A 17,898-nucleotide genomic window follows, 5' to 3' on the forward strand; every position below is an offset into this window, starting at 1 on the left:
TTACTCAGCATCACAGCTAAATACATGTGGTTATTCATTTGAAATTTTGCCCAAGTTAATCCAGAACTGACAACACCATTCATCATATATGACTTATTAAGACTTGTAAAGCAAGTCAGCATTTTAAGCATCAGATAAAACAATGATTACTCTGTGGTAGTTTGTGGAGTAATAAGCAGAACTCACACCCCCCTCATTAAAAGTCCTCATTTTATGAAATAGATTTCCTTATCGGGAAATTTGCCTTACAGACAGTCTCTTGCAGTTGAGACACCCTTTGTGGAGGTTTCCATCCTAGTATAAACTAATGATTTAAAATATACATATGTAAATAATATACTGGGAAACAAATTTTAAAATAAATGTTCGCATTCTGTTGGGAAGTTCTAACTGATTCAGAGAAAGCCAACAGATTACACAACAGCTATGGTATGTTGCTGCTGTAATTTCAAAGGCTTTTGACTTTCTTTATGACAGGGGGAAAAAAGAAGCATCAATAAAAATAAGAGAGCCATAAAAGTAGCTATAACGTATGTCTTCATAAAAACTACACATCAATAAGTAGAATTGAAGGCAAAGGGGAAAAAAAAATGCATAGCCACCCCAAGACCAGAAAACCATTTTAACAAACCCAAATTTTGTTGCCATAAACTGCAGAAGGCACAGACAGACTGGCTTTCTTCCGAAAATAAATATTTCACTGCATTGGTGTCAAAAATTACAACAACTTGTAAGATTTACCAGAAATGATGAAGCATGTTTCTTCTCTTTTTAAAGGCCAGACCATGGCTTATTGCTAACTGGGAAGAATGCCTCAGACAAAGAGGCATGACTTCATCTACATTTAAAAGCTTTCAGCTTAGTGTTTTTATTTGCACTGTACAGGGGGAAATTCAAGCATATGTCCAAAAACTTTAGAAGCAAGTCTCCCTCATGTTAGAACCTCTAGTAAGCCATGTCTTTTACCTGGGGAAGGGTGAAGAGCACATGAGCTAGATAAAAATATGTATCTTTATGAGTTACCAAAAAAAAAAAAAAAAAGTCAGAGACATTCAAAATCTCAGTCATTTCTGCAGAATGACCTGATAAAAATCAAGATATTGATAAGGTGTATACTAAAATCTCCTCAATACTTTGGTGAAAGGACTGATGCAAGTACAGCTTTACAAACCAACACCTATTTCACTTACATCCTTAAAGAATGCAGCCTTTTCTAAAGTTATCATTACAAGATTGCTTAAAGAAAAAAAAAAACCATCATTTTTATTCTTATTATTCTAAGAATAATGATTCATTCTAGAAGAAACTCAAAAAATTAAAAATAAGGGTCTTGCAATCTCAGTCTCCCATGCTTGCTTTAGTTTCCCTGAAACTCAAAGGAAAAGCAGCCCCCTTAGAATCCTGTAAAAACATAAATTAAACAATGTTGATGTAATACAGGTCCCCCCATGACAACTGAAAACCACACTTAAAGACAAAATTATATCACATGACACCAAGACGACAATTGTTTTGGGAGTCCCCATGTCTTGTAGAGAGCACATAGTCATTATGTTGCTAAATATAATGTAGTGTAGCTGAAGTTATATGCAGTTGAAAAAAAAAAAACCTGGAAAACGAGACAACACAATTCAATGCATGGTATTAACACCAATAAGCTATAGCATGCATACTGAGAAAAGCGATTACAATGAACAGAGGACAGATGACAAATACAATTTCTTTAAGGTAATAAAAAAGCAGGCAACTGGTATTGCAAACAAGTACGATAGTAAGCCACAATAAAGCAGTCATTTATAACAGAAGCTCTGAAGAAAAAGTAGTAAGACACTGCCCTCCCTCTGTTTAACTACCTAACGTTCATGTTCATAAAAACAATTTCCAATGCCTGTTTTTGCTGGCCTGGATTCACAAAGAGTTCTCGTAGTCCTATGAAGTCAACTGCTTGAAATTATCTGTGAAAGCTTTGCCTAAATGATATACCCACCTTTGCCTAATATGAAGAAAAAAAAATAATTACATGATAATGAAATTCAACTGAAAATGATAAAAATATTTTATTGGATAGGCTAGTGCCTGTTCTTTTTTTAATTATTTTTTTAAGCCAACTTTTTTGACCTTTGCATATTTTTGATAAAATTGCTCTCTCAAGTACTCTGGATACTCTTCTTCAGGAAGAGATTATTTTGGATGAAGTTAACACAAAGTATTTTTATTCTGTCACGAAAGTATGCAAAATATCACACAGTGCTATTATCAGTTACAGCACTTCTTCAATTAAACATGTGATTTGCCTTAATTCAAATGATATACATAATCAAGCCGTGACCTGCAGAAGTCAGGTTCCCCAAAAAAGCTCACCAAAAACAAACGATTAATTTAAAACAAACAAAACCCCCCAACATTTTAGGGTCCTCTTCCATTCCTAAGTGCATGTGTGCAGACACAGTTGCTGTGACCTACTGAACCACGAAACAGGAATTCAGCAGCCAAGGAAAAATTCTTCTGCAAATGTTAACGGACTCCCAGTTGACTTCTTACAATATCAATCTCAATTCTGTCCAAGTAATCATTATCTATTCAGCATTGTTGAGGGAACTTTCTGTATAAGAATACATGAATATTTCTGTATAGGAATAAATTAATAAGCATACAGTTATCAAAAACAAGTGTGAAAACTTATTTAACTACACAATATTAAAAAAATATATATCATGCTTAATACATCACTTTTTTCTTTTTAGAAACACATTAAAATCCTTTAACTCACAGCTTCTGCACTATGCTCCATAACTTAACTTCTATGGAGTGATTTTATAGAAGTATTTTTTCAAAAAGAAGTAGATCTCAGGGGTTAGAAATATTTGCTTATATTTCTGTTTGAATCTTAAAACTGCATTTTATCTTTTGAATGAAGGAAACATTTTTAAACACCCTAAAGTCTTTTGGCACGACCAAAGAGAATCTCTTGAAAATCCTTCTCAGTTTATACAATGACCCAGGTCAGATATCAATAATTTAGGCACTTTAGTTCAAATAACCCCTGCAACCCAGACTTGATCAGAAACTGGGTTAGACTACCTCACTCAAGCACTCAGTTTGGGCTGGAACCTCAAGTATTTGCTGAAGCAAGTCTTAAGCATTCCAGATACCTTGAGAAATGAAGTTATAGAAGAAAAAAAGAGGAGAAGACGACAGAAGAAAAAGACAAATTGTACATACACTGATGCTCACTGGAAGGACCGCTGGGATTATTCACTCAAACATTTGTCAACTTATTTTATTTATTATTTATGCACAATTATCTGATTTGCATTATAAAAAAATTATACAGCATCCCTATGAAAATTACAATTGTTGGTTACTATTTGGTCTAAGAGTTTTCTTTCTAAAGCAATTTAAGGGGCATCAGCCACTGCAGCACTACAGTTTCATTTGGCCAGAGAGATATCAACTAGTTAATATGGAAGTGTTGGGTGAAACACTGATTAATTTAGGTATTAATCACCTGAGCTAAATATAAAAATAAGTTATGGCGAAACAAGCTAAAATAAATCAAATGCTAATAAGCCCAAGTCTATTTGAACAGTATTAACATAAGATGTCTTAACTTCATGCACACATAAAAACCGAGTTCATTCCAAATGAAATTGTCAGTTATGCTTCTGTTATGGTTTTATATCTATGGCAACAGTAAATCATCAATTGAACTTCACTACTAAAGCATTTAGAGACAAGGGTGGGGAGGGGAGAGAGATTTTTACACTAAAAAGAACACAAAACTGAAAGTAGCACTGAAAAGTGGACAAAAGTTTATACACCACCAACACAGGAAAAAGCTGCCTTTCAAGATGGCTCAGTCTTCTCCCCATTTATTTGTTCTGTCAACCAGCAGCATTCCTTCAAGCTCATGTCACAAACCTCTCCCTCTCCACTTACACCTTTTCATATCTGTTTTCCCCATTATGTTAATTGACTGTTGTAAAGGATTTGGGGCTGCTTAAATTCTTTGGTATCAACTCTGTTTATTGCTACTTCCCATTCCGTCGATTTTTCATATAAAGCATTTCAATATAGTGCAACTTATCCACTAAAATAAAAACAGTGGAGATGGTGAAGGTGTTGTAAGAAATTTCATAGTCATAGACTTTTATACAATATCACCATTAAATGAGACAAGTCTGATGGACAGTTGTAGAATGTCAGGGACTTCTCTCTGTGCAGGAAAAGTACAATGCTATCAAAGGGGATGTTGCTGAGGCAGCCTATTAAATGCCCAGAAATACATGCCTGCAGTCAGTCGACAGCTAATAAAGAGCTGTGCAAAGGAGGCCGCTGTCTAAACTCTTCCTGAACTAAAAGGATGGCCGCAACAGGAACTTGTCAGTGGGAAGCTGTAAAGACTCACCACTTGGACAAGGGCATCACAATAGTGACCAGCGACAAACGTGGAACAGGAATCTTATGTTTCAGCAGCAACTTCTAGAGAGTCATCATCATATTTCAGAGGGGGGGAAAACTAAAAAAAGCAAGGGGCCTCAGCTAATGAGTGCTGAAGCAGTCATTTTGTGCAAGTACAGTCCTGATATGCAATTCATTTCCCTCGCATAATCTACACAACTGGATACATACCATACACATGAACAACAGTGAAACACGCAAATTCTAATACTTTATTACTTCAATCTAGGCTTTTCAGACTTTTCTTACATAAACAAATACACAACCTTATCCCAAGTCTCTTACAAATTAAGTATGTTGCATCTCAGTAAAGACTGAGTACTAATATAAACTTATAAAACTAATTTTAGAAAACCATTATGAAAACCTTCAAGAATCAGGTAAAAGCAGGGTTACACTTAGGTATATCTGCAAGTTTTGGATATAAGATGGAATCCAAGCCTAACAGACAGCAAGACATTTGGGCTTTCTTAAGTTCAAAAGGCACAACCTGAATACCTGTTTATCTGCTGACTGCATTATTTTTTTAACGTACAATACAAAGTCACAAGGTCCGCATTTTCACTGAGGATTGACTTACCTACAATGTTTAGTTTTGCTCTGATGTGCTGCTTAGAAATTGACATTAGGCAGCCTGACTAACTACCTAGTGTGGCTACATTTCCTTCGCATACTTTAACATCCATAAGGTTTAATCATAAAACATCATAAAGCATCAGGATGGTTTATAAGTAACTTAAAGCTATTGGGAGGTTTACGATGCTGTAAATGATACCTGCCCTTGAGGGCTGCACTGATTTAATTTCTCAACCACTATGATAATCACATTTCTTAAAAAAAACTGCATGCACATAGCTAGCCTCAGCAAACAGCCAAGATCAGTGTTGTTCCAGTGCAGAACAGCAAAAAGTTGTGTTGCACTGATACTTGCCAAAAGCAGAAAGTGTAATCAAAGACGCATAATTACTGAAATTAAGTCTAAATGATTATATTGAAGTGCCCATTACAAAAGAACTTCTGAGTAGAAAGTAAGGCCTGTGGGTCTCATGACACTGCAATGACAGGTCTGCTTGTAGTTAAGTACAAGTGGATGTTCATGCACATCTGGTAGAGATGTCATGATATTTCAGGGGTGTTTTTAAATGCCCATTAAAATGGCTCCAAAATACAATATTATTTCCTCCCACAGATTGAAAAACCTTCTTGAACAAGAAACAGCATATCAGGCAAAAAGAGAGAAGGAAAGCAACAAGAAAATAGCTAAACTGAAAGAAGAACTGACGAAACTGAAATCCTTTGCTTTAATGGTGGTGGATGAACAGCAAAGACTCACTGAGCAGTTGAATCAACAAAGTCAAAAAATTCAAGAATTAACCACTTCCGCAGAACAAGCACATGAGAAGCTGGCTTTTGCTGAAGCAAAAGTTCAAGAAGAGGAACAAAGAGCCAGCAGGCTGGAGGCTGAACTTCAAGCCCAAAGCAGTAAGATTTCCCAAGACAAAGAGGCAATGATGGCCAAACTAACCAATGAAGACAGTCAGAATCGCCAGCTCCGGTTAAAATTAACTGCTCTCAGCCGACAAATTGATGAGTTAGAAGAGACCAATAAATCTTTACGAAAAGCAGAAGAAGAACTGCAAGACCTAAGGGATAAGATAAATAAGGGAGAGTGTGGAAACTCCACGGTTATGACCGAAGTAGAAGAACTACGGAAACGACTGCTGGAGATGGAAGGAAAAGATGAAGAGCTAATAAAAATGGAAGATCAGTGCAGAGAACTTAATAGAAAGTTAGAAAAAGAAGCATCACAGAGCAAGAACCTTAAAGGAGAAGTTGACAAACTCAACAAAAGAATTATGGAGCTGGAGAAATTAGAAGATGCTTTCAACAAGAGCAAACAGGAATGCTACTCCCTGAAATGCAACCTAGAAAGAGAAAAAATGTTAACAAAGCAGTTGTCCCATGAGCTGGATGGCTTAAAAGCTAGAATTGGCGAGCTTGAAGCAATTGAAAGTAAGTTAGAAAAAACTGAGTTTACTCTTAAAGAAGATTTAACAAAGCTGAAGAGTCTAACAGTGATGCTTGTGGATGAAAGAAAAACTATGGGTGAAAAAATAAAGCAAACAGAAGAAAAGCTGCAAGCTGCAACTTCTCAGCTTCAGGTGGAACAAAATAAAGTCATGTCTGTTACAGAAAAACTAATTGAGGAAAGTAAAAAGGCACTGAAATCAAAATCTGATGCAGAGGAAAAAGTGTCCAGTGTTACAAAAGAAAGAGATGAACTGAAAAACAAACTCAAAGCAGAAGAGGAGAAAGGAAGTGATCTTGTTTCCAAAGTGAATATTCTAAGAAAAAGACTTCAGTCACTGGAAGCTGTTGAAAAAGAGTTTCTTAAAAATAAACTTAAGGAGAGTACTAAATCCAGCACCTCCTTGCAGCAGGAGAACAACAAAATCAAAGAGCTTTCTCAAGAAGTTGAGAGGCTTAAGCAGAAGCTGAAAGAAATGAAGGCTATAGAAGATGACCTTATGAAAACTGAAGATGAATTTGAGTCTCTAGAACGAAGATATGTCAATGAACGGGACAGAGCCAAGCTCCTATCAGAGGAGCTGGAGGCTGTGAAAATGGAAGTGGCTAGATATAAATTAACAGAAAAGGCAGAGTCCAATCAAGAGCAGCGTCTTTTTAAGAAGCTCAAAGAAGAGGAAGCAAAATCAAGTCATCTTTCCAGAGAAGTAGATGCACTGAAAGAGAAAATTCATGAATACATGGCAACAGAAGACCTAATTTGTCACCTCCGAGGTGATCATACAGTCTTACAGAAGAAACTCCTCCAGCAAGAAAACAAGAACAGGGAGTTAGCAAGAGAAATGGAAAGCCTCATGAAAGAATTGGAGAGGTACAGACGCTTCAGCAAGAACTTCAGGCCCAGTCTCAATGGAAGGAGAATTTCTGATTTGCAAGTTTTTTCTAAAGAAGTCCAGACAGATCCAGCAGACAATGAACCACCCGATTACAAAACCCTCATGCCTTTAGAGCGAACAGTCATAAATGGGCAGCTGTATGAAGACAGCGATAACGAGGACAAAGATAACGAGGAGGAACAAACAGTGTCTTTCAAAAGCAACTCATCCATTGCAAATGCCGTGAACAAAAAATTATGGATCCCTTGGATGAAGTCCAAAGAGAGCCATGCTCAAAATGGAAAGATTCATACAAAGCAAAATGGAAACTGTGCACAAACTGGAGACCTAGTGCTAAGCCATACACCTGGCCAACCTCTTCACATAAAAGTAACTCCAGACCATGGACAGAACACAGCAACACTTGAAATAACTAGTCCTACCACTGAAAGTCCTCACTCCTACACAAGCACAGCAGTTATACCCAACTGTGGCACTCCAAAGCAAAGAATAACCATTATTCAAAATGCTTCCTTAACACCTGTAAAAGCAAAAGCAGCAGAAGGTTACATAAGCCCAGAGCAAGTAATTTCTCCTATTACTATGACTACTTTTGCAAGATCACAAACTCCTGAATCATGTGGTTCTTTAACTCCTGAAAGAACAATGTCCCCTTTGGCTTTACCAGGCTCAAGTTCTCAGGAACAAATACTCTCCTCGGAGCCTTTGGAAATGGGACCCAAGCATGCCATTTTTAGAGTATCCCCAGACAGGCAGTCATCATGGCAGTTTCAGAGATCTAACAGTACGGGATCAAGTGTAATAACTACTGAGGATAACAAAATCCACATCCATTTAGGAAGTCCTTACGTCCAAGCTCTCACCAATTCTAAACCCATCAGCCCTTGTAATCCGGTGCAAGACAACAGAACTCCAGCACTAGCTAATGGCCTACCCAGTAAGCCCACCAATAAAATCACCAGCAGTATTACTATTACACCAACAGCCACTCCTCTCCCACGGCAATCACAAATTACAGTAAGTAATGTCTATAACTGACCCCCATCCATGCTGTGACACCCTTACCAGCAACCCATCCTGTTTTTCATCCCAGCAAGAATTATTTGGAACAGCCCCTTTACTTTGGGAGAGATCTGTGCATGAACTATACAACAGTATATGGAACTAACGTTAAGTTTTGCCTGCTTAGTGTTATCAAGTGTGCACTTACTGTATATCTTGTCATTGAAATACAGTTATGTAAAATATTTAGTCTTGCACTTGTATAAATGCATCTTTATGTATTTCCATCTTCAAAATAACTCACATTACTTTTGACTGCAACTTGCCTTGGTAAAATATTTTAACATTACAAAAACAGTAAATAATTGATTATTTTTATCATTGCTTGCAGAATATTTTTGTTCGTTATGTGTGTTTTGTATTTTTTTGCATGTATGGTAGAATTTGAATTAAGCCATAATATTGCCTGCTAACTTCAGATAAGACTTGATTTATTATCTTCGCTGCTATTTCCCAACTTCTAGCCCTCTCATTTCAGATAATTATCAATACATCACACACAAACACTCAAAATATTATGTATTTTATCTCATTACAAAGTTATGATACATACATGGTATGTTCCAGAGCACAACCATCACTCCCCCCCCCCCCCCTTTTTTTTTAAACACACTTTTTGGTTAAAACTCTTTTTAAACCTTCCTGTAAACCTTTCGTGTAAGTGAACCAAGTTCAGAAGCTTATATCACAAAGTTATTCTCCTCAAATAACGCAAGCAGTTTTTTCCAGTACAACAGAAAAACTGCTATTGTTTAGGTACACTGTAAAACAATAAAGAGCAACACTTACATTCCTAAAGGATAACTCAGAAGAATGGATTCACACATAGTATTCAAATTTCATCTAAGCTCCTAGCCATCAGTTCAACATACAATATACATCAGAGGTACACTGAGGAAGAAACAAGATTAGCAAACTATGGCACACCTTCATGCTTTTCATATAATAGGCAGAGAAAGCTTGACAAAAGCATTAAGAAGTAGTACTAGACCAACTCTCCAAACATGTACACCTCTAGAACTACAGTAAATAGGAGTACCACACAGCATGGGCAAAACAGGTTAAGGTATGTCAATGATGGATACTGTATCATCCAGTATCAGTATTAGTGCCTAAGAAAAGGACAGAAACGTAAGCAATTCTGCCCTTTACACATGTGCCAAGCAGTCAATCCTAATCTCCCAGAAAATATTGCTAGTAGTGGACCAGCTTCACGCAGAATGTAAATCAGACCAAAAGACCTGAAATGCACTTTCAAATGTTTCTTTTTCAAAAGCTGTAAACTGCAAAAGTAAATTGGAACAGCTGCTTCTTATTCTAAAATGTTAAATGCCTGTGTATCTTATACTCTTGGGGGCAGGGGGTGGAAATTATTTTTTAAAAAAATTCAACCTCCTTATCAACAAGGCAGTTTGCAAGTAAGCAGAAAGTCCCCATTCACTAAACCCATATCTTTATTCTGTTTATTTTATCTAGAGAAAAAAATCATTTCTGCAGTATAACTGCAGAATGCACTTAGCAACTGATTCAGCAAAGGACTTTGGCACATGCTTTCACATAAACAAGGGGACTTTTATCATTTTAAGTCCTTTTAATGGACAGGAATCTAAATTATTACAACTGTAGGTAATAACTGATTTTACAAGGAACAGTTTCTATACCATTCACACTTTTCTCAGTAAAATTAACAATGGGAAGAAAAAATATTAACTTATAAGATATGTGATAGAAACAAACATAACAAATGTATTACAGTTGAGCAGTGGCAATTTTAAAAAGACAAAATGTGGACATGCACAAGCCTAGCTTAATGTCATGTTGATACAACATCTCCTGAAGTTACTGGGCTTCATTAGAGGTCCTTCCCACTTGTTTTGTCTCAGTTTATCTCCATTGACTGCAAAAGTGAGATATGACTAAGATCTGGGTCAGAACAAGTACACAGTCTTATTCTGCAAAGCAAACTTTGGCTCCCACCAACTTCAGCAAAAGTTACTGATCAAGGCAGCAGCCAGCACTCAGGCAAATCAAGATTATAATAAATTTAGTGTGTGCTAATTATACGAACAAGTTACTTAACTACATTCAGGTTACACATTCTTAACCACAGGGCTCATTCAAAATTAAAAAGCAGTCCATTCAAAACACATTCTCTGCACTTCTACTGCATATCCTGCTGATCCATACCTAAGATCTCTGCAGGGACACATTACAAACATGGTACTGAATAACTGTGTCTGAAGTACACACTTGCCAGTGTACTAACAGACACCAGAGTGTCCAAAAATTAAAGGATTAACAGTTGTCCTCCAGAAGCACTAATATTTTCTTCAGTTGGACTTGAATTTTTTTTTTTTTCTACAAGATTTTTATTTCATACCTGCACTCCAAAATACACAGAAATGTGTTGATCATTAACCACCTGGCCATCTACTACAACATCTTGTAAAAGAAAAGCACAAATCAGAGCATAGCAATAAGCACACTTAGTCCTTTGGACAATTCACAAGCTATTATGAATATAAAACCTAGGTGAGAGTTCACACCACTTATAAGTTTAATTATTAAACAGGACAGTACTTCTGTTCCTGTCTTAATCCTTACCCTGGTGATGGTTTACCAGTAACTGTCCAATTAACAAAAGACAAAGGAAGCAGCCACTCATGACCATTAACTCCTAAATAAGAAGCATCACCATTGCCCGTAAATGAACTTGCTACGCTTCCTAAAAACACACTTTGATTAAGGGATGCTTATATTCCCTGGCTGATGAAACAGTCTATGTGTAGATCTTAACTAGCTTCACAGTGGAATTTTTGTCATTCATTTCAACAGATGAAAAATCAAATAATTATTTTGACTAAAAATAAGGTTTGCAGAATAAAACCTGTTCATCCTGTTCAAATTCCCAACTTCTGTTTCAAAGCACACAGCAGAGAAAATACAGACCTGGATGTATTTGTTGAGAGCTGAAACTTAATTAAATGTTTGAACAGAAATAAGTTAGCTGTAATTTTATCACAAAGTAACAAATAGGAAGCATAGCTTAATAATAGTAAGCAAATTACCTATTTACAAATTAACCTCAAGTTCTTCAGATCACCACTCCATATTTCAGATTATTTCCATTTTGCTGAGTGGGAATATTCACCTACTTCCTTGGCAGACAAAGGGAAAACAGCAGAGCAAGGAGAAAATTGAGTTGTCTGCAAATTGATTTAAACACTGAACAAAAACATCAAGCATAATCATATTAAAATTGAACCAAGTAAGGCAGCTTTTCTAGGAATTTCAAGCATTCCACAAATGGTAAGTATCGCTATTAATTTGGAGGCTGAGACACTTGTTTTCAGCATGTGCCCAAAAGCCTAAAATCTGACAGGTATGTAACGATTCAATTAATTGTTAAAGGAAAATATGGTCACAAAGTAGCATATATCGGAGGGATTAAACTGTGAAAGACAGCGTAAAAGCAGTTTTCTGCAGATCATAATATCAACCCTTCTCTTTTCCAAAACTCTTAGTAAGCATCTCCTCTGAAGTCTAAAAACCTACCCTTTCCCTGGGTGTTAAGTCCCCAGGAAAAGAAAGGGAGAATTAACTGATGAAAAATTACAGAAGTTATCAGCCCACTTTCCTTCATCTTTTCAGTTTTATTTCAGTGAGTGAGCACAGGAACACAAGCAAGGGCAGCACAAAGTTCAGTGCTCAGCATTTTTAAGTTATTATTTTTATGTGATTAAATATTTCAGAAGATGTATTTGTAATTTTTGTCCTTACAGGGAGGATGGATGAGGGGAGGGAGGGAAAAGGAGGAAAAGAAAAGAGAAGAGAATAAGAAGCAGTAATGGTATTCTGAGAGCAAAGTGTCCCTCCATCAACTGAGAGGTAGTATTTAAAGTTATTTTAAAACCTCCCTCAAGTAGCTAATTAAGAAATAGAATTGACAGAAGTTACAGGAGCAGCCGGCTAATCTTCCTGATCCAAAGCACAGTGTCTGGGGACAGAATGTAAGGCTGTAATAAGAAAAAAAGATCTGTATGTAAACATCTCATGCAAGCCTTAAGAAGGCATACTCCCCACACTGGGGAAAAAATAATCAGAAACAGAGTTGTACAGCACTACTTTCTGATTAAGATTGAATGGATGCTGCAGGTTTAGGTGATGGAAATGGAGTAACCATCTGCAGGATGACTTTGTCCCTAGGAAACAAGATATTGAGACAGGCAAAACAAAGACTGACAACTGCCTAATCTCCAGGCTTAAGCAAAGACTAGCAAAACATTACGTTACCAAGAAACAGAAGAGAAAAAGATCTTATGGTTCAAGTACAGCACGAGTGGGTGTATAAAGACATTTTAAAATTAACACCAAGTACTGTAAGTGGGAAATCCCTCAAAAAGAAGACCAACCCTAAAAAATTAAAGAAGCATGAAGCGTTCTCACAAACCTGCAGTCAGTGGCCCCAAGATGTAGCTGAATTCTTTCCGCTAGCACATCACCCAACGACCCACCATACTGTGGGCACCCAGAAAGCCTCAAATATCAGAGCTGCGAACTGAATGTAATTCTCCGCTGACCACTAAGCAAAGTACTCTTGGGAAACAGATTTTGAGTACAAGAGGAAAGACATGTTTTAATCAATGACTCTCCACTTGCCAAGCAGTGGCCTGACATCACAGGGTCTTCATATAGAAATGGGAAAAAAAAGCTCCCTCCCCTCTCCTACCCCTACCACATCCCACAACACAAAATACTGCCCTTTCAGTTATGCTGTCATCGCTGCTCAGGAACGCAGGGCCATGAACCAGGTAAAGAAAACAACCTGGATACCTGGATTCAAAAAACAAACAAACAAACAAAACCCACACAAACCACAATCCACAATTATTAAAAAAAAAGGATTTATTTCACAGCACAGCTCTACAAAAGAGCTACATCAGCATAACTGAAGCGGCAAGCAAAAAGGATGAGCACTTTATACTGGAATCACTGCCAAAGCCCTGGTCCCATCACTTTAGATGCTACCACTGTTGTCTGAAGAGATACAATCTAGGATGAAAACACATCACAAAGCACTCCAAATATACAACAAATATTCATCAGTCCCATTAAGATCCTTCTGGGGTAATTAGAAATTACTCATCTTTTAGGAGAGAAGTTAATTGACTTGCACAAAATCACAGCAAGGCAGCTTCAATCATGATTAGAACCTAGAATTTCTTATCCTTGATTGTCTCATACTCAAGCCATTATAGGTCATGTTTTATCCCCTAGAAACACCAATCTTGGCTGGACAAAAGGTAGAGGTGTTTTTTTTAAAATATATATATATTTTTTTTTTTTTTTTTTTTAAATAGGACTCTGATTAACACACCTTTAAATGTGGCCTTCACAGAGGAAAAAAGCCTCCTCCCAGACAGACAAAAAGCCATGATGGTAAAAGCAGAGGGTTCCTTTTAATTCTCCATGCAGAACACATTTGGGTCCAACCTGGTTACCCCTTGTATGCTTCTTCAACATATATATTAACTAATACAGGAAAAATATATTCAAAGCTTTTGAACAGACCCTATTGATACTGAAGAAGTTTTCATGTTAAAAGGTGTGTGTAGGTATGAGTGCAGTTCCACACACCTTTAAAAACTGCATACCTAGAAATACCCAAACACATATATCCCTACCTGCCCACAGTCTGTACAGAATGTGAACCACAGCCAAGAATCTTACTTAAACAAATGGCAGCACAGCTTTAAACCAACTGAATTGATGATCTCACACAGATTTGTAAAATAACATATTAGATAAAAACACTAACAGTTAAGCAACAGCAGAAACATTTAAGTGCCGGCACTACCCTCTCCTGGACAGAATTAATATTGCAGTGTGTTTAGTATTCTTTAGAAAGGCCGTTATTACTACTCTTCTTAGGAAACCTAGGTGCCCTAACAAGGTGCCCGAGATCCATCCTTGTTTCAAGGGACAAAGGGAAGAGAACTAACAACAATCAACTGTTCATTTCAGAGAACAGCCAGCTGCATGGAGATGTTGATCAACCAGTCCCAGGTAAATCCTTGTTCTAGGGGAGCTGACCCATAACATAACCTTACCTCTCCCTGCATCTTGTCAATTATCTATTAAAAATGAGTCTTTAAACTATCTTATGTTTAAAAGATTATCACATTTCCCAGTGAAGACATGTCCCAAGAAAAGCAAGGCATATAACAGAATTTTAGTAATTAGGAATACAACTTCTGCCTCCAACTCTGTCCAACTGTGCTTCTTTTCCCCACCACCAGAAAGTAGATTTAAACTTGGTGTTCAGGAAACAAGACCATGGTGACACATTTGGGTACATGAGTCCAAATCATGTCACATATATGGAAATTACTTCTAATATTAATATAGATTTTTCTGTCAAATGGGTCATATTATTGAAATCAAGAGCACTGTAATAGGCCAGATATCAGCAGAAGAGCAGAAATCACAGAAAACAGAGCTTAGAAGGGACCTCAGGACATTTTCTAGCCTATTCCCTTACTACAACTTAAACCCTTCCAAACAAATGCATGGTTCATCCTGTTTAGAAAAATTCTGCAATGACAATTTCACAGTTACCCCAGGAATCTATAACAGGGCTGAAATATCCTTGCCACTAAGAATCTTAGTAGTTTCTAAACTAAATTTCCTTTGCTGAAATTGTAATCCAGTATTCGCTTTCCTATCCCTCCACTGGACTTCGAAAACTATTTTCTCTGCAACAGACTTTCACATACTAGAAGACAATTATCATGTCTTTCCTCCGTTTTGTTTTCTCCAGATTAAACAAACCCAATTGCTTTCCCACTTAACAGCTCAAGTACTACAACTGTACAGATTACTAATCATTTTCTCTCTGTAGAGCTGTTTATAATGGTGTGACAATGCAGTGCCTGAAGCCAGACCCTCTGGCTAAGATCTTACCAACGTTACTAAGTATAAGGATTATTTATACTGCTCCTGCTTACACAGCTCAATATAGTCATGCACACAAGTGGGTTGCATAAAAGGAAATGTGGAGCAACTGAGAATTTTCCCTCTGGATTTCTAGAAGACAGATGCCAGGACCTAGTGAAGGAAAAGGAAATATCCAAATGCCCTGTGCAGTTGAGGAGGCCTAACTGGAAATTTCAGCCAAAGCTTTCTTGTTTGGAGACCAAAGGGAATATTCAGGTTTATCACTTAATCTTAACTCATTTGCACTTGCAGACCTGGCTTACGTTCTGACTGCATTCAATCATCCAGGAACAAACTTAAGTCTGGCAAGAGGCATGCTTGTGCACATACAGATATGTGGACTTCCGTGTAAAGGATCTTCAGTACCATCCCCTGGCCACTTTCACTAAAGTTGAAAATGATACCCTCTGTTGCTCAAAGTTCTTAAAACTAAAAATTTAAGCAGTGAGAAAGAACGTTATCCAAAGTTATTTTTCCTAGATCAAGTTCTACAATGACTGTAGAAAGGTAAATAAGAAAAATTACAGCAAAAGTACTACTTCCCCCCCCCCCATTTAAATGAATACACTTCAAACAGGAAGCAAAGCATACATCATACTTCCAGAGAAAAAAAAAAAAAAAAAAAGATTAAGACCAAAGGCAGGAGAACTACTTGAACAGCACAGAAAACAGACATATTTTCTTCCCCCCGCCCACCCCACTTGCCTTAGCCCACTCCCCAGAAAGCAAGCACTGTATTGCAGTAACATACCTGATGGCCCATATAAATAACAGATAAGCCACCTCTGTGCCCATGGGAAAAAAAACAAAGTTTGTATGGAATATATATCCTGATATTTCAGAGCATGCTTTCACAGCTGACTTCCTGAAATTAAGAAGGGCCATTTTCACAGTCACGTGTGAAAATTCCACAATTGTCACCCATGGAGTGTTTGCCCACGCCCCTGAAGTACCTGCTGTCACTCACTATGAAATAGCAAACACAGCCACTGCATATAGGATCTCACTCTAACACCCTTTCTCCTGCCAATTCCTATTACAGGTGATTGACATCTACTTCAGAAGTTAATTTAAAACTGAGGAAGTTAAAAGATCCTTATGAAACTGCAGCTTTCTTGATTCTTATATCATTGCTTGCCTTGAACATGAGCTTTAACTGCTCATTTCTACATCTATAAGCACTCCTGACAAAAACTTTGATATTTTCTGAGTCCAACACCTTAAGCTAATACAATGCTGTTCTATTTACAGACAGACATACCACAGAATCTTCTCGTTTCAAAAATGTGGCTAGTTTAACATCTTTGGGTTGGTTGTCTTTGTTGTTGCAGTAATTATTTGCTGATAGTTACTTAACTGCATTTAGATCCATTAAGTAAAGGAAAACTGCACAACTACTCAGATAGGTATGTCCTGGGTAACATTTCGTTTCTAGGGGTGTGTTTAGAGCACTGATGGGAACTCACAAGGGCTCTCCAGAACATGAAAGTCAGCTCAGCTTGGTTTTTGAAGGATAAACATATCTTATTTCCTCTTCTATCACTTGGAAAGATAGCAAATATAAAAAGTGGCCTACAGATGGGAACTCAAGAAGCCATAACTAAACAGCAAGGATGAACACGGAGCCAGCAAATTCAGAATACAAATGAGTGTCAAAAAAAGAATGAGGAGACTGAAAACCATTCATCTTGAAGGAGAAAACAAATAGGTAGAAAGGGTACATACATTTGAAGAGATTCTTGGTGCACACACAGACTTCCCATACACAGATAAGAGTTAAAAATCAAATTGAAAAAGTCCAAAACCTATATATGGGGGGGGGGAGTTTAGTTATTCAGGTCTGCCCAAAAAAACCAAAATGGACATCCCAACACACAAGCACACCATAGCCAATGTATCTGCTTACATGCCTCTTCTACACTAAGTAGTAGGGAAGGAACTAAGGGGATTGCACAATAATTTTCAGTACACATACAACTAAACCAATGCAGAACTTGATATACAGTTAATTCCAAGTGCTTTCCAGACAATTCCCACATAATGCCATTCCCTCTTTACAGGTACATCTTACAGCAGCTTAAGCATTGATCTAGTCAACTGACCAAAAATGTTCTTTTTACAACTCATATCTGAGATTCATATTTTGTCAAGTACAAAGTTTTAAAAAATAAACAAAGTTTAGTCCTTCATCTAGCTACACATGTAATTAAACTCAAAAAGTTAAGTGTCAACAAGTGTTTTACTTATATTTAAGTTATTCAGCCTGCCCTCTCTAGAATTTATATCAGGAATTATGAAAAAGAAACCAATTTTTAAGTGCTGAATGAGGAGGAAGAGAACTAGATGGACAGTTTGTTAAATCCCTGCCTACAACAGAAGTTACAGCTATACAGTTAGATTGGTGCAATCACTGAAGTGCAAGTTTAGTTGTCCTGGCACAGAAACATAACACTAG

At 37.1% G+C, this 17,898-nt stretch overlaps 2 protein-coding genes across 7 annotated transcripts in view; one reads left to right on the top strand and one right to left on the bottom strand.

Moving 5' to 3' along the window:
• Positions 1-17,898, bottom strand: part of CMSS1 (cms1 ribosomal small subunit homolog) — a 249,293-nt gene that overhangs the window by 221,538 nt on the left and 9,857 nt on the right. The window lies entirely within an intron of this gene.
• The window catches only part of FILIP1L (filamin A interacting protein 1 like), a 49,095-nt gene that overhangs the window by 11,264 nt on the left and 19,933 nt on the right, over positions 1-17,898 (top strand). For 4 of the 5 annotated variants that reach the window (XR_012045784.1, XM_072883638.1, XM_072883673.1 and 1 more), the window contains 2 exons: positions 5,651-8,402; positions 14,472-14,513. Coding sequence is in view for 4 of the 5 variants with exons in the window: in XM_072883638.1 (XP_072739739.1) it covers positions 5,766-8,402; positions 14,472-14,513 (2,679 nt within the window). In the remaining variant the exon portion in view is untranslated. The remainder of the gene's footprint in view (positions 1-5,650; positions 8,403-14,471; positions 14,514-17,898) is intronic. The other variant, XM_072883658.1, reaches the window with a different exon arrangement.

The sequence above is a fragment of the Ciconia boyciana genome, chromosome 1 (assembly GCF_034638445.1).
Source record: "Ciconia boyciana chromosome 1, ASM3463844v1, whole genome shotgun sequence".
In the NCBI taxonomy this organism is placed as follows: Eukaryota; Metazoa; Chordata; class Aves; order Ciconiiformes; family Ciconiidae; genus Ciconia; species Ciconia boyciana.